The following is a 21,851-nucleotide window of genomic DNA, read 5'->3' as shown; positions in this document are numbered from 1 at the left end:
GTCCTCAAACATCTCATTTCCAGCACATCCATCCTCCTGCGCACAACTCTATCCATACATACATAACCTTGCTAACCAATCATAAATATACATTTCATTGTAAACATACATATATATACATATATATACATATATATATATATATATATATATATATATATATATATATATATATACATACACATGTACATATCCATACTTGCTGCCTGCATCCATTCCCGTCGCCACCCTGCCACACATGAAATGGTATCCTCCCCCATCCATCGAGGCAGTGCCACGAAAAGATAGAAAAAGGCTACATTCGTTCACACCCAGTCTCTAGCTGTCATGTGTAATGTATCGAAACCACAGCTCCTTTTCCACATCCAGGCTCCACAATCCTTTCCATAGTTTACCCCAGACGCTTCACATGCCATGGTTCAATCCACTGACAGCACGTTGACCCCGGTATACCACACTGTTCCAGTTCACTTTATTTCTTGCACACCTCTCACCCTCCTGTAAGTTTAGGCCCAGATCACTCAAAATCTTTTTCATTCCATCCTTCTAACTCCAATTAGGTCTCCAGCTTCTTCTTCCCTCTAACTCTGACACATATATTGTCTTTGTCAATTTTTCCACACTCATTCTCTCCAGAAGCCCAAAGCATTTCAACACACCCTCTTCTGTGCTCTCAACCACATTCGTTTTATTTCCACATATCTCTCTTACCCTTTCCTTACTACTTGATCAGACCACCTCGCACCACATATTGTCCTCAAACATTTCATTCCCAACACATCCACCCTCTTATGTAGAACCCTATCAATAGCCAATGCCTCAACCATATAACATTCTTGGACCTACTATTCTTTCAAACATACCCATTTTTGCTCTCCATGATAATGTTCTCTCCTTCCACACATTATTCTTCACTCCCAGAACCTTCACTCCTCACCCACCCTGTGACTCATTTCCGCTTCCATGGTTCCATTCACAGATAAGTCCACTTCCAGATATCTAAAACACTTCACTTCCTTCAATTTTTCTCCATTCAAACTTTTTTTTTTTTTTTTTTTTTTTTTTTATACTTTGTCGCTGTCTCCCGCGTTTGCGAGGTAGCGCAAGGAAACAGACGAAAGAAATGGCCCAACCCCCCCCCATACACATGTACATACACACGTCCACACACGCAAATATACATACCTACACAGCTTTCCATGGTTTACCCCAGACGCTTCACATGCCTTGATTCAATCCACTGACAGCACGTCAACCCCTGTATACCACATCGCTCCAATTCACTCTATTCCTTGCCCTCCTTTCACCCTCCTGCATGTTCAGGCCCCGATCACACAAAATCTTTTTCACTCCATCTTTCCACCTCCAATTTGGTCTCCCTCTTCTCCTCGTTCCCTCCACCTCCGACACATATATCCTCTTGATCAATCTTTCCTCACTCATTCTCTCCATGTGCCCAAACCATTTCAAAACACCCTCTTCTGCTCTCTCAACCACGCTCTTTTTATTTCCACACATCTCTCTTACCCTTACGTTACTTACTCAATCAAACCACCTCACACCACACATTGTCCTCAAACATCTCATTTCCAGCACATCCATCCTCCTGCGCACAACTCTATCCATAGCCCACGCCTCGCAACCATACAACATTGTTGGAACCACTATTCCTTCAAACATACCCATTTTTGCTTTCCGAGATAATGTTCTCGACTTCCACACATTTTTCAAGGCTCCCAAAATTTTCGCCCCCTCCCCCACCCTATGATCCACTTCCGCTTCCATGGTTCCATCCGCTGCCAGATCCACTCCCAGATATCTAAAACACTTCACTTCCTCCAGTTTTTCTCCATTCAAACTCACCTCCCAATTGACTTGACCCTCAACCCTACTGTACCTAATAACCTTGCTCTTATTCACATTTACTCTTAACTTTCTTCTTCCACACACTTTACCAAACTCAGTCACCAGCTTCTGCAGTTTCTCACATGAATCAGCCACCAGCGCTGTATCATCAGCGAACAACAACTGACTCACTTCCCAAGCTCTCTCATCCCCAACAGACTTCATACTTGCCCCTCTTTCCAGGACTCTTGCATTTACCTCCCTAACAACCCCATCCATAAACAAATTAAACAACCATGGAGACATCACACACCCCTGCTGCAAACCTACATTCACTGAGAACCAATCACTTTCCTCTCTTCCTACACGTACATCCCAAATATTATTACATCCCAATATTATCATTGCTGACTGCTGTTTCCCACGTTGGTTAACTAGTGATAAGAACAGACAGCTAGAGTGAATATATGATTTATTGAGCAATATCCATAGAGAGAATAAGGAAAAATGTTGGATTAATTAATGTTAAAGCATTGGACTTGTGAAAATCAGAAGAACCAACAAAAACCTCAAGCAGAACCCTAATGATACCAGAAATATACCATCAATGAATTTGTCAGTCGCTGGGATTGCATGGTTACTGAATGCATAAAATGGCATTTTGAGTTTGACATACATTAAAACAAACATACTTAATATTTACATATATCTAAACTGCCAGAGAGGTGAGGAATGGTTTTCAAAAGATGTATTGGCTTTTTATGGTGTATTACATACTGTTACTTTAACAAATTTTTTCAGAATTACAACTAAGATACACCTTATTGATTGTTCAATAAAAAAATAACTTTAAATCATGCTTTACAACTATCATTATATGCTATCAATGCTACACCTGCAGTGCAGAATAAAATCACGAAATATCCAAGGATAATACTGATATGAACCTAATCTAGACTTAGTAATTATATAGATTAGTTACGCATTACTTTTAGCTTTTAAGTATTAATTGAAAATGTTCTGCAATGCTCGTACTGTAATTACAGATTACAATGACTTACACAGCATATAATGAACACTGCATTTCAATGAACATCATGATAATATAAGGGTTTTGGATATCAGGTAAGAGTGTGGGATTAACTTACAAAAACTAGATAATATATGAATAAAACCTAGTTCGTAAAGTACAGTAAAAGCAATCTACTCGGTATTGCACAGTCACTCTTCATCATCTGTCAACTAACATCTGGCACCATGATGGTAAGGTAGTTTCATGGGCAACCTATATATCTCAACTGAATTTTTAAATACTATCATAAATCTTGACAGCACAGACAAGTCAGGTGAGGTCTTCATATTTCATTTTTTCTCAAAGGTATTACCGATTTTCCATTACAAATCTCCCAGTTTCCCCACACATACTACAATATCAATCAATATGAAAAGCAAGGAAGATCGGACCTATGAAGGTATTTCTGTAATCCTAACAACACTTAGCACCTAAAACATGGAGAGCAATTTCCAAAAGGTTGTTTTGATGCAAAGCTCAAAAAGAACTTTCTCATTTATAATGTACTTCTCTGCCAACATATTCATAGCCCTCCATACTAAGCACCAAGAACACTTATTGATACACAGAAAAAATACATAATTCAAATCACTCCAATGGTATTACGGTTTTGCTTGTGTTAGAGCAAGAGGCAAAGACATAACTGTTTATAAGTAAAGACAGTCTCTTAGGATTCTTAGGAACCAACCATATCACCTGGTGTCCAGTCGGTCCTAAGGTAATGCTACAGTCAGACTTACAGCAGCAGGTGTGTGGTGGAGTCCTCACACAACAGCTCTCACTATTGCGTCAAGCCATGTAGAGAGTGTGTGTGTGTGGGATGAGGTCTGGTTCACACACAACATGTCATGACAGCACAACAGGTAATAGATTTTATTTGTCAGTTGTGCTGATATGAAAGATCGACCACTGTCAGACATTAACACATCTAAAGAATATAAAAAAAAAGGTAAAAATGCAATAAAAAAAAATATTCTTTTGGCTTGGATAATATAAAACATTTTATTACTTGAACATTCATAAGGTATACAGTAGCTAGGAACTTACGTGTCAAGACGAACATTTGCCACAGGAATACGGAGGAAAAGACTTTGAAAATCGATTAATTATTCACCATCATGTAACTTTATAATAACCTAAATACGGGAGATTATGTTAATGATCTTTATCATTCTTATCATAACCCACAGTATGCATAAAGCTACATCAATGAGGAAATCAGCTTTAATACTGTAAGAGAACTGAATTCAAAACCTGCTAATCAAAGATCAATTACAGATGAAAACAAGAATTAAGCTATACAAATCTGCAGCATCTCTAGACTCAAATACCAACATTAGTTTCATATTCCCAAGCTATCTTCAGGCCTATAACAGTTCTTCCTTGGTTGTTGAACTTTTCCATAAGATATATTTTGCTTACATATGAGATGATTTTGTCAACTTAATTTTCGTTGGCATTTGGTGACACTTTTGCATTCGGCGGTGTTAAGTCACCTCCTACAATATATGTACAAGGGTAGCGCTTAAAAAAAAAAAAAAAAAAAAAGGACTTTTGAACCATGATAGGTTTGTTCTTGGAATTATGGAGACAACTGCTGTCGTATTTAGATAATTCCTGTGCTACACGCGTTCATCTTTACATTTCATTGTGTTACGAGCTATGAACTTATAGAACTATATATTGACTAAATGTTATGAATAACGCATTACGTGAGCCATGTTCCTAATCAGACCAAACAACCTATTCAACTGTTGCATGTGTAATTATCTATTCTTACATTAATTAATGTAAGCGTTAAAATGCTGCTTAGGACCATGCATAATGGCCGCTTATAGAAAGGTGCTTGCTGGCAGGAAGAGATGCTATCATGCATTTGCCTAAATATGTGGGTTATAAGTGCGATGCTTAAATTTAATGGTATTTGGTATATTTCATCTACGACTACTGGAAAATAAGAAAACTCTGGGCTGTTTAAGGAATATTTTCATAGGTTCTGTTGATTACGTTTCACCTACTTACTTTTTTAGTCCATATTTTCCTTGATCTCTACCATGATTACAATTAATGACATTCGATATTACTGGATAACAGATTGTGTTCCAAGTCAAGCTCAGTCATTCTATTAAACACTTCACCATGAACCACTTTAGCAATACTACTAAATCACTGTATCTAGATATATTGCCTACGGCAGTTTCTCGTTTACAAGAAGTTTTATTTACTCAATTGGAATTGTCCTCAACCTGAATAAAGCTGTTTTCACGCATTTTTATAGTTTAAAATCTATACTGTGAAAGTTATAGGTAAGCTTTATGAGAATGGGTATTGCTTTTCTGGTAGGTATGTGGATGGCTCTTATTCGTAATATTTCCAGTGTCAAAAATAAGTCGAATACATAGACGATTTATCACTTTATTTCTGCCACTGTAATAGCTTTGAATAGATTTTTTGTTACTATAGTATACACGAGAGGAAAAGGAAGGAAATTTAAAAAAGTAAATATTTGTGCCACATGTTAAAAGCTTTGAGGATGTCGAGGATAAAAAGCATCAACGAAATCCCAGGGATATAAGGGCCAGAAGTGAGTTACAAAGCAGAGAATATTAATGGTAGACTTGCACTGTGAAAGCTGTATTGGTGATCAAGTAACTGGGATTCTGTATTCGAGTATGTAAGAGTTAGGAAGGGGTTTCAAAGACTTTGGAGATGGTAGAGGTAAGAAGGAAAAGTTTTTATTTTAGACATGAAATGAGTGAGCAAGAATCAGAATAAGCTCAGAGGCATACTTAAGAATTATGGTGTGGGTCATCTAGGCCATACTTCTTGACTACTTGGGCAAAGAAAGTACCTGGAAACCTGCATGAAGACAATATGTCAGATGGCAAAGATTGAGTGGGAAGAGATGGGAAGGAGAATCGGATTCAGAATAACTAAAAGTTGAATAAGGAGAAAATAAGGTGCTGAAAAGAGCAGCTTTATCAGTTAGACAGCTAACTGTAGAGTGTTCAGGTTAGAAAAGAGAAATAAAATTTTGAAGACAGACATTCTTGGAGATGCTTTTGGTTAAGGATAATAAAGATTTTCCTGAAATCAAATAAATACATTTCTTTTACAAGGTGTGCTTGACTTTATGGAAAACAGCATTGCAATGTTCCAAACAAATAAAAGTTCAATAGGATTCAGGGGAAAGGAATAATTTACTGGCCTTATACTCTCCATAAGGGAGGGACTAGTTTCATGGCCTCATACACTGTATCCCTGACATGACAGGCATCAGTGCCTGATTTGGGAGAGAAAGATCTGGTAGAAAGGTGATGTATGACTCAGTCATGATGACCTCTTGTCAATCAACATAGCTAAAGGCATCTTGGCCAAAGAAACAGAACCCAAGGGGATATTTCTAATGAGGCCGTACGGGGGACATCTGCTGAGCCCTTCCAAAGCTAGCATTTCATAAAATAAGGTAGACATGCTCAATTAGAGGCCAAAGAGGTAAGATTGACAGGAGTACCCTAAGATGGTATAAGTGTAGAATGCTCAAAGGGAGGATTCAAAGATAGAGAGGGGATTGTGTATGTTGGAAGAAAGGTTGTGAGTCAGAAACTCATATTAAGTGTTCAGTGATTTGTTTTAGGTTTTTCAGATTAGAGCTTTAATTAGTTTCTTTATTCTTTTTCTTACCCTACATCATTTTCAGCCATGATGGCTTTGATTGGGGCAAGTGTTGCTTGTACTATGTCGGTTACAATAAAAAAAGTGGTCATGTGTTGTGTATGAGATGCAGTAAGTGCTGGATTTAATGCCAGATAGGCATCAGATATATAAGTGACAGAGAGACAGACTCATATTATACATGAGGCAAATTGAAATACACTAAACCTGGACCAGAAAGGGGAAAACAAGGTGAAAACTAATGCTGGTCCACTGCACTGCTATCAATATGTCTCCTAAATTTTCAGGTAGTTGGAAAGTGATTGCTTACCACTATAACCTGTACCATAGCTCCTTTCCCTCATGAAACTTTTGACGCCCTGCCTGAGAGCCTCACCAATTGCTCTGGAGTGATGAAATTGGTACAGATTACTTGATTTAGATCTACAGTATGTTTTAATGTTCACATATTTGTCTATTAACTTAACTGCAACTTTGACATCATCCACCTAGTACATAGGTTCCAATACAAAGTCATTGTGAATATCAGGTAACAGACTAGATATTTGTCAGTTCATGTTCCACTGGGGAAGATTCCTGTTATTGTATCTTCAAAACAACCAGTCATACCTCTCTTAATTTCAATGTTCCTTACCTTCACCTTTATTCTTTTCAATGGTATCACATCCTAAGTACTACTAATTTTCCTCTAAATTTTACCTGCCATATCCAAGTTTGGCTTGACTTTTGATTAAGTTTGAAATGATGCAATAGTGTAGCACAGCTTACATGGAATAGATAGGGGCACCAGACTTGCAAGGAAGAATGAGAGGTCAGTTATGCTTGACTGAGACAAGATGAAGGAAGGGGAATAGCATGCTGGAAGGAGAATGAGAAAGCATAGAATGTGTTGGTATCGGTCATCACATGCACAAGTCTTGAATTGAAGAGAACAGATTCATTTGTTTACATACGTAATGCAGTGTTCATTCATATGCTGAACTGAGTAGACTTACAAAAAAAGTGTAAAAAGATTTAAAATGTTTCAAATATTTCTGATGACCTGAGAGTAAACAAGTAACAAAATGAAACCTTTAAAGGTACTTGTAATAGTTTAAAAAACATTCATTACAAAATCACTCCTACAGGATAAAACAGAGATGGGACACCATTTTTTTTCTTTATTTTTTTAAATACGATTTTAGCCATTCTTAGGATATAGCTGTACAGAAACACTGTAGAAAATTACATGTACGAGGAAAACCATGAAATGTTTTAGGGCTTGGCTGCGGACAGTGTGTTCTGGTTTCAGTGCATCATACATGCCAGCTAAAGAGTGAATGTGAGCAAATTAACTGTCATTTGTAAGCTTTTGGCACTTCCTCACTAGAGTGGGAAATGACAAACAGGTATGATAAGTAAAATGAATTCCAGGAACATCTTTCAATATGTACTTTCTGTAGCAACTTCAAAGAACTCTCCAAAGTTCAGAAATGCAGTCATGGATTAAAAGTCAAATAAAGGTAGTTAGGCATACATTAGTATACAAAGTTTTGGACAATCTACTGTAGTTTTTGGGTAATCAGTGAAAGTTTGATTCTTGAATATGTTCCTCATAAACTACTGTAGTGATCATTGGTTGTCTAAATCTTAGTCAGCACAGATACATCCACATCATAACCCAACTTTCTTTGAGCTCAAACCACAAAGGTGCCAAGCTGAAACTCAATTGCAGAGTTAGGGGCCAAATCAAAAGTGAAACTACTCAGCAGAATCATGAAGGGACTATTTAAGTTGATAACTACACTTACCATTGAATTCTGTCCAGCTTCTCACTATTCATCACCTGTACCTCCAAGTTTCTCAGCACTTTCATAAACTATACCTAAGCACTGTTAAAATAGTTGACTCACTATTCTTTGAAAGGCTTGTATCAGTAAAAATAATCATTCCCATATCTTTGATGAATATTGGTTTGACTAAAACAGAATGTTAGAGATTTGTAGTGTTAAATGTGTTTTCTCACAAGTAACAAAGGCTTTGCTTATTTTGCCAAAACTTAAAAGAATTTATGCCTTAAGTGACTTCAAGGTTCCCATCACTTTCTGATACTTTCATCTAAAAATCTTATTTGAAAGACCCTAGAGAGCTTCTTGGGAGTAGGAGTTACTGTCAGGGTCAATAACTATGTGCATCAAGGATCTGGCAAATGAAGAAAGAGTTATTTCCTTACTAATAATTCTATTTTGCAGTCCACTTTTATCATTCTTATTTCATAATTCTTTTACTTTCGAACCTTGAATTGAGCTTCTAACCATAAAGAATTTCATTTTGTATCATGTATACAATTAGACAATAAAGACAACTTATCTTAGTTGCTACCCTCTTACTCCACACCTTTATTATTTTCGTTTTTTGTAGTCTTTCTCCAACTGATGCATAGCTGTTTAAGTGATTTAAAACTTTTTTTTTTTTTTTTGCTTTGTCGGTGTCTCCCGTGTTTGCGAGGTAGCGCAAGGAAACAGACGAAAGAAATGGCCCAACACACCCCCATACATATGTATATACATACGTCCACACACGCAAATATACATACCTACACAGCTTTCCATGGTTTACCCCAGACGCTTCACATGCCCTGATTCAATCCACTGACAGCACGTCAACCCCGGTATACCACATTGATCCAATTCACTCTATTCCTTGCCCTCCTTTCACCCTCCTGCATGGTCAGGCCCCGATCACACAAAATCTTTTTCACTCCATCTTTCCACCTCCAATTTGGTCTCCCACTTCTCCTCGTTCCCTCCACCTCCGACACATATATCCTCTTGGTCAATCTTTCCTCACTCATTCTCTCCATGTGCCCAAACCATTTCAAAACACCCTCTTCTGCTCTCTCAACCACGCTCTTTTTATTTCCACACATCTCTCTTACCCTTACGTTACTTACTCAATCAAACCACCTCACACCACACATTGTCCTCAAACATCTCATTTCCAGCACATCCATCCTGCTGCGCACAACTCTATCCATAGCCCATGCCTCGCAACCATACAACATTTTTGGAACCACTATTCCTTCAAACATACCCATTTTTGCTTTCCGAGATAATGTTCTCGACTTCCACACATTCTTCAAGGCTCCCAGGATTTTCGCCCCCTCCCCCACCCTATGATCCACTTCCGCTTCCATGGTTCCATCCGCTGCCAGATCCACTCCCAGATATCTAAAACACTTTACTTCCTCCAGTTTTTCTCCATTCAAACTTACCTCCCAACTGACTTGACCCTCAACCCTACTGTACCTGATAACCTTGCTCTTATTCACATTTACTCTTAACTTTCTTCTTTCACACACTTTACCAAACTCAGTCACCAGCTTCTGCAGTTTCTCACATGAATCAGCCACCAGCGCTGTATCATCAGCGAACAACAACTGACTCACTTCCCAAGCTCTCTCATCCACAACAGACTTCATACTTGCCCCTCTTTCCAAAACTCTTGCATTCACCTCCCTAACAACCCCATCCATAAACAAATTAAACAACCATGGAGACATCACACACCCCTGCCGCAAACCTACATTCACTGAGAACCAATCAGTTTCCTCTCTTCCTACTTGTACACTTGCCTTACATCCTCGATAAAAACTTTTCACTGCTTCTAACAACTTGCCTCCCACACCATATATTCTTAATACCTTCCACAGAGCATCTCTATCAACTCTATCATATGCCTTCTCCAAATCCATAAATGCTACATACAAATCCAAATTCAAAACTTATTCTTTTTTAATATACTTTTGCATTAATACTCAAGATGAAGTGACTTTTCTTCACTTGTATGATAACCTCACGTTTAGATTTTTTTGCAAAGGTATCAACCATTCCAACAGGGTCAGCCCTGCAAACTTTTCTTCACTTATGTAATAACCTCACAGAGACTTTTTGGCAAATGTATCAACCAATCCAACAGGGTCCTCAGGCCTGCAAACTTAAATATGTTGCTTCATATCCAAGTCACAATGAATGTAAGAACCAAGTGATTCTGAATGATATAAGATAATATTTGTTAATATATTTTTCTTTCTTTATATCATACATATACATAATTGCTGTTTCACGTGTCAGTGAGGCAGCATCAGGAAACAGTTGAAGAATGGCCCATCCACTCATATACACACATACAAAAATGCCTACACATGCACATATACATATCAACATATACATAAATATACATACAAATATGCAGACATATACATAACATGTACATATTCATACTTGCTTGCCTTCATCCATTCCTGTCACTACCCTGCCCCACAGGGAACAGCATCGCTACCCCGTATCAGTAGCGCCAGGAAAACAAGACAAAAAAGGCCACATTCATTCACACTCACTCTCTAGCTGTCATGCGTAATGCACTGAAATCACAGCTCCCTTTCCACATCCAAGCCCCACAGACCTTTCCATGGTTTACCCTAAATGCTTCATATACCCTGGTTCAGTCCAGTGACAGCACGTCAATCCTGGTATACCACATCATTCCAATTCACTCTATTCCTTGCACACCTCTCACCCTCCTGTATATTCAGGCCCCAGTCACTCAAAATCTTTTTCATTCCATCCTTCCACATCCAAGTTGGTCTCCTGCTTCTCCTTGTTCCCTCCACCTCTGACACATACATCCTCTTTGTCAATCTTTCCTCACTCATTCTCTCCAAATGTCCAAACCATTTTAATACACCTTCTTCTGCTCTCTCAACCACACTTTTTATTTTCACACATCTCTCTTACCCTTTCATTACTTACTCAATCAAACTACCTCTTACCACATATTGTCCTCAAACATTTCATTTCCAACCCATCCACCCTCCTCCATACAACCCTATCTATAGTCCATGCCTCACAACCATACAACATTGTTGGAACTACCATTCCTTCAAACATACCCACTTTTGCTCTCAGAGATAACGTTCTCTCCTTCCACACATTCTTTAATGCTCCCAAAACTTTCGTCCCCTCCCCCAGCCTGTGGATCACTTCCAGTTCCATGGTTCCATCCACTGCTAAGTCCACTCCCAGATATCTAAATCACTTCACTTCCTCCAATTTTTCTCCACTCAAACTTAAATCCCAATTAACATGTCCCTCAACTTTATTGAACCTAATAACCTTGCTCTTATTCACATTTACTCTCAACTTTCTTCTTTCACACACTTTTCCAAATGCAGTCACCAACCTCTGCAGTTTCTCACATGAATCAGCCACTCGGGCTATATCATCGGCAAACAACAATTGACTCACTTCCCAGGTCCTTTCATCCACAACAGACTGCATACTCGCCCCTCTCGAAAACTCTTGCATTTACCTCCGTAACTAACACATCTATAAACAAATTAAACAACCATAGTGACATTGCACACCCCTGCTGCAAACTGATATTCACTAGGAACCTATCCTAACCAATCACTCTCCTCTCTTCCTACTCATACACATGCCTTACATCCTTGGTAAAAACCTTCCGCAGCAACTTATCTCCCACACCATATACTCTTAAAACCTTCCACAAAGCATCTCTATGGTAAAAACCTTCCGCAGCAACTTATCTCCCACACCATATACTCTTAAAACCTTCCACAAAGCATCTCTATCAACCCCATCATATGCCTTTTCCAGATCCATAAATGCTACATACAAATCCATCTGTTTTCCTAAGTATTTCTCACATGCATTCTTTAAAGCAAACACCTGACCCACACATCCTCTACCACTTCTGAAACCACACTGCTCTTTCCCAATCTAATGCTCTGTACATGCATTCACCCTCTCGATCAATACCCTCCCATATAATTTCCCAAGAATACTCAACAGACTTATGCCTCTGTAGTTTGAACACTCACCTTTACCCCCTTTGCCTTTGTACAATGGCACTATGCATGCATTCTGCCAATCCACTGGAACTTCACCATGGTCCATACATACAGTGAATGTCCTTACCAACCAATCAACAACACAGTCACCCCCTTTTTCCATAAATTCCACTGCAGTACCATCCAAATCTGCCATCTTCCTGGATTTCATCTTCCAAAAAACTTTCAGTACCTCATTTTTCTTCACCAAACCATTCTCCCTGACCCTCTCAATTCGTACACCATCCCGACCTAAACACCCTATGTCTGCCACTCTATCATCAAATACATTTGACAAACCTTCAAAATACTTACTACATCTCCTCACTTCATCACTATCTGTTATCACCTCCCCACTTGCCCCCTTCACCAAAGTTCCCATTTGTTCTCTTGTCCTGGGCACATTATTTACCTCCTTCCAAAACATCTTTTTATTCTCCCTAAAATTTAATGATACTCTCTCACCCCAAGACTCATTTGCCCTCATTTACAACTCTTGCACTTTTCTCTTGACCTCCTGCCACTTTCTTTTAAACATCTCCCAGTCATTTGCACAAATTTCCTATAAGCATCGTCCAAATGCCTCACTTACAAACAACCTTACTTCTTCATCCGACCACTCACTACCCTTTCTAATTTGCCCATCTCCCACCTTTATCATGCCACATGCATCTTTTGCACAAGCTATCACCACTTCCCTAAATAGATCCCATTCCTCACCCTCTCCCTTCATGTCATTTGCTTACACCTTTTGCCATTCTACACCCAATCTCTCCTGGTACTTCCTCACACAAGTCTGCCTTCCAAACTCACTTACTCTCACCACTCTCTTCTCCCCAACATTCTCTCTTCTTTTCTGTAAACCTCTACAAACCTTCACCTTCTTCTCCACAAGATTGTGATCAGACATCTCTCAAGCTGCTTCTCTCAGCACATTAACGACCAAAAGTCTCTCTTTTACACAACTATCAATTAACACATAATCCAATAATGCCCTTTGACCATCTCTCCTACTCACATAGGTATACTTATGTATATCTCTCTTTTTTAAACCAGGTATTCCCAATAACCAGTATTTTCTCAGCACACAAATCCACAAGCTCTAAACCATTTCCATTTACAACACTGAACACCCCATGTACATCAATCATACCCTCCACTGCTACATTACTTACCTTCGCATTCAGATCACCCATCACTATAGCCCGGTCTCATGCATCAAAGCTGCTAATACACTCACTCATCTGCTCCTAAACACTTAATTCTCATGATCTTTCTTCTCATGACCAGGTGCATAGGCACCAATAATGACCCATCTCTCTCCATCCACTTTCAGTTTTACCCACATCAATCTAGAATTTACTTTCTTACATTCTATCACATATTCCCACAACTCCTGCTTCAGGAGTATTGCTACTCCTTCCTTAGCTCTTATCCTATCATCAACACCTGACTTTATTCTCAAGACTTTCCCATACCACTCTTCCCCTTTACCACTGAGCTTTGTTTCACTAAGAGCCACAACATCCAGGTTTGTTCCTTCAAACATACTACCTATCTCTCCTCATCTTGGCTACATCCATCCACATTCAGACACTCCAATCTGAGCCTTCGAGGAGGATGAGCACTCCCCACTTGACTCCCTCCTCCATTTCCCTTTTCAGAAATTCAAATATTTCAGGTATTTAGACCATAATGTTGGCGATGATCCCAAAAGCATTTGCTAGTTTCAAGTAACTGTGATCCTGTTTCTGATTCTGACCCATGGCTGAGGAAGGTGGGAGTGAGTTCTCTGTAAGTGATGCATATTCTTCGTGATGGAATGTCTTCTCTTAGTATTCCATGCTCCCAGTCATATCTGGCTGAGCCATATAGAATAAGAAGCGAGCGACGAGGCATGGGTATTCGTACAAGACATCTTCCTGGGATTCTCTGCAATGATGAAATAATGCTCTTTTTGCTTCCTATGTATTCCTGTGGTTTTTCCTGGGAATTTTCATATCCACTTCTTTTCTGAGAAAGCTGGTTAAACTCCCTAGCAATTTCTTCATCTACTCTCACAGTCCCATTTTCTCTTATTATGGGAGGATATCCTTCTGTGTCTGTTAGGTTGTACTTGCTTCTTGGACCATTAAATTTTCTCAGAGTGAGAGTGGAGTCAGCCAATAAACTCAAGGTAGGAATTCTTTCTCCCCAAATCCAACAATCATCAATATGGGGGTCAATAGAAGCACCCCTTTCTACAATATACTCAAGGGAACACTGTTCAACGGTCTGGAAACCTTTAAGGATATCAACTGTAGTAAAACGGTCCTGAATGAATTTGGTGAATGCTGGATAACCTCCAAAAGTTTCAGTCCTCAAACGGCGCTTCTTGAAATTACACTTTGGCCCATAATTCTGAAATGGCATAAACTTTTTTAAATATTTCAAAACATAGTAAAATTGTGTTTGTGAGTCTTTAACACAGGCCAGACAAAGATCCCTACCAAGCTAAATACTAACTGAACAAAGATTTATTTTTTCTTATCTTAATGAATGTCAAATATTTTAAGTTAACTCTTTATATTTAGATTCTCTAAAGCAGTGCTTCACAACTGGTGTGCTGCAACAATGTCTCTTGTGTGTCTTGGTACATTCCTATTAAAGGAAATAAAACACATTTCACCGTCTTTATAAACAACTGCAATAATTATTTTATCAGCATCTACATATGCCCCATTTCAGTCTAATAAGAGCTTGTCATCCCTTGTATACCACATCATTCCAATTCACTCTATCCCATGAATGCTTTTCACCATCTTGCATGTTAAGGACCCAAAAACTAAAATCTTTTGCACTCCATTCTTCTATCTCCAATTTAGTCTTTTTCCTTGTCCTTCCACTTCTGACACATACATCCTCTCTACCAACCTCTCCTCACTCATTCTCTCCATACATCCAAAGCATTTCAGCAAACCCTCTTCAGCTCGTGATCAAACCAACTCACAATATATATTGTCCTACATTTAATTTCCAACAAATCCACACTCCTCTATTTCTTCTTATCTATAGCCCATGCCTTACATACGTACGACATTACTGGGACTAATATTCCTTCAAACACCCATTTTTGCCCTTCCAGATAATGACCTCTCCACACAATCCTCAATGCTCCCAGAACTTTGTAAAACCTTCCACAGGGCATCTCTTACAACTCCACCATACACTTTCTCCCCATCCATCAATGCCACATACAAATCCTTCAATTTGTCTTAAAGGATGTCTCCCACACATCCCTACCACTTCTAAAACCACACTGTTTTCCCTATGCCTTCACCTTCTCAATTATCACTCTCCCATATGACTTACCAGACGCATCCAACAAACTTGTACCTCTGTAGTTTGAACACTCACCCTTGTCCCCCTTGCCCTCATACACCGGCATTATACATGCATTATGCCACTCCTCAGACACCTCACCATGATCAATACATTCACTGAAATCCTAACTATTCAGTCAGTCACCTCCTTTCTTAAGAAATCAACTGCAATACCATTAACTCCAGCCATCTTGCCACATTTCATTTTACACAAGACTTTCACCACTTCTCTCTTTACATTCATACATGAATGTATGATTTTTATTTTTCATTATTATTATACTTAGTCGCTGTCTCCCATGTTAGCAAGGTAGCGCAAGGAAAGATACGAAAAATGGCCCAACCCACCCAAATACACATTTTTTTTTTTTTTTGCTTTGTTGCTGTCTCCCACGTTTGCGAGGTAGCGCAAGGAAACAGACGAAAGAAATGGCCCAACCCACCCCCATACACAATGTGTATACATACACATCCACACAGGCAAATATACATACCTATACATCTCAATGTATACATATATATACACACAGAGACACATACATATATACCAATGCACACAATTCACACTGTCTGCCTTTATTCATTCCCATCGCCACCTCGCCACACATGGAATACCATCCCCCTCCCCCCTCATGTGTGCGAGGTAGCACTACGAAAAGACAACAAAGGCCCCATTCGTTCATACTCAGTCTCTAGCTGTCATGTAATAATGCCCGAAACCACAGCTCCCTTTCCACATCCAGGCCCCACACTACTTTCCATGGTTTACCCCAGACGCTTCACATGCCCTGATTCAATCCACTGACAGCACGTCAACCCCGGTATACCACATTGATCCAATTCACTCTATTCCTTGCCCGCCTTTCACCCTCCTGCATGTTCAGGCCCCGATCACACAAAATCTTTTTCACTCCATCTTTCCACCTCCAATTTGGTCTCCCACTTCTCCTTGTTCCCTCCACCTCCGAAACATATATCCTCTTGGTCAATCTTTCCTCACTCATTCTCTCCATGTGCCCAAACCATTTCAAAAGACCCTCTTCTGCTCTCTCAACCACTCTCTTTTTATTTCCACACATCCCTCTAACCCTTACGTTACTTACTCGATCAAACCACCTCACACCACACATTGTCCTCAAACATCTCATTTCCAGCACATCCACCCTCCTGCATACAACTCTATCCATAGCCCACGCCTCGCAACCATACAATATTGTTGGAACCACTATTCCTTCAAACATACCCATTTTTGCTTTCCGAGATAATGTTCTCGACTTCCACACATTCTTCAAGGCTCCCAGGATTTTCGCCCCCTCCCCCACCCTATGATTCACTTCCGCTTCCATGGTTCCATCTGCTGCCAGATCCACTCCCAGATATCTAAAACACTTCACTTCCTCCAGTTTTTCTCCATTCAAACTCACCTCCCAATTGAATTGACCCTCAACCCTACTGTACCTAATAACCTTGCTCTTATTCACATTTACTCTTAACTTTCTTCTTTCACACACTTTACCAAACTCAGTCACCAGCTTCTGCAGTTTCTCACATGAATCAGCCACCAGCGCTGTATCATCAGCGAACAACAACTGACTCACTTTCCAAGCTCTCTCATCCCCAACAGACTGCATACTTGCCCCTCTTTCCAAAACTCTTGCATTCACCTCCCTAACAACCCCATCCATAAACAAATTAAACAACCATGGAGACATCACACACCCCTGCCGCAAACCTACATTTACTGAGAACCAATCACTTTCCTCTCTTCCTACACGTACACATGCCTTACATCCTCGATAAAAACTTTTCACTGCTTCTAACAACTTGCCTCCCACACCATATATTCTTAATACCTTCCACAGAGCATCTCTATCAACTCTATCATATGCCTTCTCCAGATCCATAAATGCTACATACAAATCCATTTGCTTTTCTAAGTATTTCTCACATACATTCTTCAAAGCAAACACCTGATCCACACATCCTCTACCACTTCTGAAACCACACTGCTCTTCCCCAATCTGATGCTCTGTACATGCCTTCACCCTCTCAATCAATATCCTCCCATATAATTTACCAGGAATACTCAACAAACTTATACCTCTGTAATTTGAGCACTCACTCTTATCCCCTTTGCCTTTGTACAATGGCACTATGCACGCATTCCGCCAATCCTCAGGCACCTCACCATGAGTCATACATACATTAAATAACCTTACCAACCAGTCAACAATACAATCACCCCCTTTTTTAATAAATTCCACTGCAATACCATCCAAACCTGCTGCCTTGCCGGCTTTCATCTTCCGCAAAGCTTTCACTACCTCTTCTCTGTTTACCAAATCATTTTCCCTAACCCTCTCACTTTGCACACCACCTCGACCAAAACACCCTATATCTGCCACTCTATCATCAACCACATTCAACAAACCTTCAAAATACTCACTCCATCTCCTTCTCACATCACCACTACTTGTTATCACCTCCCCATTTGCGCCCTTCACTGAAGTTCCCATTTGCTCCCTTGTCTTACGCACTTTATTTACCTCCTTCCAGAACATCTTTTTATTCTCCCTAAAATTTAATGATACTCTCTCACCCCAACTCTCATTTGCCCTTTTTTTCACCTCTTGCACCTTTCTCTTGACCTCCTGTCTCTTTCTTTTATACATCTCCCACTCAATTGCATTTTTTCCCTGCAAAAATCGTCCAAATGCCTCTCTCTTCTCTTTCACTAATACTCTTACTTCTTCATCCCACCACTCACTACCCTTTCTAATCAACCCACCTCCCACTCTTCTCATGCCACAAGCATCTTTTGCGCAATCCATCACTGATTCCCTAAATACATCCCATTCCTCCCCCACTCCCCTTACTTCCATTGTTCTCACCTTTATCCATTCTGTACTCAGTCTCTCCTGGTACTTCCTCACACAAGTCTCCTTCCCAAGCTCACTTACTCTCACCACCCTCTTCACCCCAACATTCACTCTTCTTTTCTGAAAACCCATACAAATCTTCACCTTAGCCTCCACAAGATAATGATCAGACATCCCTCCAGTTGCACCTCTCAGCACATTAACATCCAAAAGTCTCTCTTTCGCGCGCCTGTCAATTAACACGTAATCCAATAACGCTCTCTGGCCATCTCTCCTACTTACATAAGTATACTTATGTATATCTCGCTTTTTAAACCAGGTATTCCCAATCATCAGTCCTTTTTCAGCACATAAATCTACAAGCTCTTCACCATTTCCATTTACAACACTGAACACCCCATGTATACCAATTATTCCCTTAACTGCCACATTACTCACCTTTGCATTCAAATCACCCATCACTATAACCCGGTCTCGTGCATCAAAACCACTAACACACTCATTCAGCTGCTCCCAAAACACTTGCCTCTCATGATCTTTCTTCTCATGCCCAGGTGCATATGCACCAATAATCACCCATCTCTCTCCATCAACTTTTAGTTTTACCCATATTAATCGAGAATTTACTTTCTTACATTCTATCACATACTCCCACAACTCCTGTTTCAGGAGTATTGCTACTCCTTCCCTTGCTCTTGTCTTCTCACTAACCCATGACTTTACTCCCAAGACATTCCTAAACCACTCTTCCCCTTTACCCTTGAGCTTCGTTTCACTCACAGCCAAAACATCCAGGTTCCTTTCCTCAAACATACTACCTATCTCTCCTTTTTTCACATCTTGGTTACATCCACACACATTTAGGCACCCAATCTGAGCCTTCGAGGAGGATGACCACTCCCCGCGTGACTCCTTCTTCTGTTTCCCATTTTAGAAAGTTAAAAAATACAAGGAGGGGAGGATTTCTGGCCCCCCGCTCCCGTCCCCTCTAGTCGCTTTCTACGACACGCGAGGAATGCGTGGGAAGTATTCTTTCACCCCTATCCCCAGGGATAATATATATATATATATATATATATATATATATATATATATATATATATATATATATATATATATATATATGTATGTATATTTGCGTGTGTGGACGTGTGTATGTACATGTGTATGGGGGGGGGGGGTTGGGCCATTTCTTTCGTCTGTTTCCTTGCGCTACCTCGCAAACGCGGGAGACAGCGACAAAGTATAAAAAAAAAAAAAAAAAATAAAATATATATATATATTTTATATTTTTTTTTATTATACTTTGTCGCTGTCTCCCGCGTTTGCGAGGTAGCGCAAGGAAACAGACGAAAGAAATGGCCCAACCCCCCCCCCATACACATGTATATACATACGTCCACACACGCAAATATACATACCTACACAGCTTTCCATGGTTTACCCCAGACGCTTCACATGCCTTGATTCAATCCACTGACAGCACGTCAACCCCGGTATACCACATCGATCCAATTCACTCTATTCCTTGCCCTCCTTTCACCCTCCTGCATGTTCAGGCCCCGATCACACAAAATCTTTTTCACTCCATCTTTCCACCTCCAATTTGGTCTCCCTCTTCTCCTCGTTCCCTCCACCTCCGACACATATATCCTCTTGGTCAATCTTTCCTCACTCATTCTCTCCATGTGCCCAAACCACTTCAAAACACCCTCTTCTGCTCTCTCAACCACGCTCTTTTTATTTCCACACATCTCTCTTACCCTTACGTTACTCACTCGATCAAACCACCTCACACCACACATTGTCCTCAAACATCTCATTTCCAGCACATCCATCCTCCTGCGCACAACTCTATCCATAGCCCACGCCTCGCAACCATACAACATTGTTGGAACCACTATTCCTTCAAACATACCCATTTTTGCTTTCCGAGATAATGTTCTCGACTTCCACACATTCTTCAAGGCCCCCAGAATTTTCGCCCCCTCCCCCACCCTATGATCCACTTCCGCTTCCATGGTTCCATCCGCTGCCAGATCCACTCCCAGATATCTAAAACACTTCACTTCCTCCAGTTTTTCTCCATTCAAACTCACCTCCCAATTGACTTGACCCTCAACCCTACTGTACCTAATAACCTTGCTCTTATTCACATTTACTCTTAACTTTCTTCTTCCACACACTTTACCAAACTCAGTCACCAGCTTCTGCAGTTTCTCACATGAATCAGCCACCAGCGCTGTATCATCAGCGAACAACAACTGACTCACTTCCCAAGCTCTCTCATCCCCAACAGACTTCATACTTGCCCCTCTTTCCAAAACTCTTGCATTTACCTCCCTAACAACCCCATCCATAAACAAATTAAACAACCATGGAGACATCACACATCCCTGCCGCAAACCTACATTCACTGAGAACCAATCACTTTCCTCTCTTCCTACACGTACACATGCCTTACACCCTTGATAAAAACTTTTCACTGCTTCTAACAACTTTCCTCCCACACCATATATTCTTAATACCTTCCACAGAGCATCTCTATCAACTCTATCATAGGCCTTCTCCAGATCCATAAATGCTACATACAAATCCATTTGCTTTTCTAGGTATTTCTCACATACATTCTTCAAAGCAAACACCTGATCCACACATCCTCTACCACTTCTGAAACCACACTGCTCTTCCCCAATCTGATGCTCTGTACATGCCTTCACCCTCTCAATCAATACCCTCCCATATAATTTACCAGGAATACTCAACACACTTATACCTCTGTAATTTGAGCACTCACTCTTATCCCCTTTGCCTTTGTACAATGGCACTATGCACGCATTCCGCCAATCCTCAGGCACCTCACCATGAGTCATACATACATTAAATAACCTTACCAGTCAACAATACAGTCACCCCCTTTTTTAATAAATTCCACTGCAATACCATCCAAACCTGCTGCCTTGCCAGCTTTCATCTTCCGCAAAGCTTTCACTACCTCTTCTCTGTTTACCAAATCATTTTCCCTAACCCTCTCACTTTGCACACCACCTCGACCAAAACACCCTATATCTGCCACTCTATCATCAAACACATTCAACAAACCTTCAAAATACTCACTCCATCTCCTT

At 40.1% G+C, this 21,851-nt stretch overlaps 2 protein-coding genes across 2 annotated transcripts in view; both read right to left on the bottom strand.

Annotated features, from left to right (window-relative positions):
* Positions 1 to 4,460, bottom strand: part of LOC139767574 (leucine-rich repeat-containing protein 40-like) — a 75,332-nt gene extending 70,872 nt beyond the window's left edge. The window contains exons 1-2 of the mRNA XM_071697009.1: positions 3,965 to 4,460; positions 3,658 to 3,845 (exon numbers count right to left, since the gene is read on the bottom strand). The gene's annotated coding sequence lies outside the window, so the exon portion shown is untranslated. The remainder of the gene's footprint in view (positions 1 to 3,657; positions 3,846 to 3,964) is intronic.
* A 3,277-nt stretch (positions 4,461 to 7,737) lies between these two features.
* The window catches only part of LOC139767573 (alpha-ketoglutarate-dependent dioxygenase alkB homolog 4), a 28,035-nt gene continuing 13,921 nt past the window's right edge, over positions 7,738 to 21,851 (bottom strand). The window contains exon 4 of the mRNA XM_071697008.1: positions 7,738 to 14,882. Coding sequence (XP_071553109.1) covers positions 14,160 to 14,882 — 723 coding nt within the window. The 3' untranslated portion in view covers positions 7,738 to 14,159. The remainder of the gene's footprint in view (positions 14,883 to 21,851) is intronic.

The sequence above is a fragment of the Panulirus ornatus genome, chromosome 62 (genome assembly GCF_036320965.1).
Source record: "Panulirus ornatus isolate Po-2019 chromosome 62, ASM3632096v1, whole genome shotgun sequence".
NCBI lineage: Eukaryota > Metazoa > Arthropoda > Malacostraca > Decapoda > Palinuridae > Panulirus > Panulirus ornatus.
Note: the sequence above shows the minus strand (reverse complement) of the source record. Positions and strands in the feature narration are given on the sequence as shown.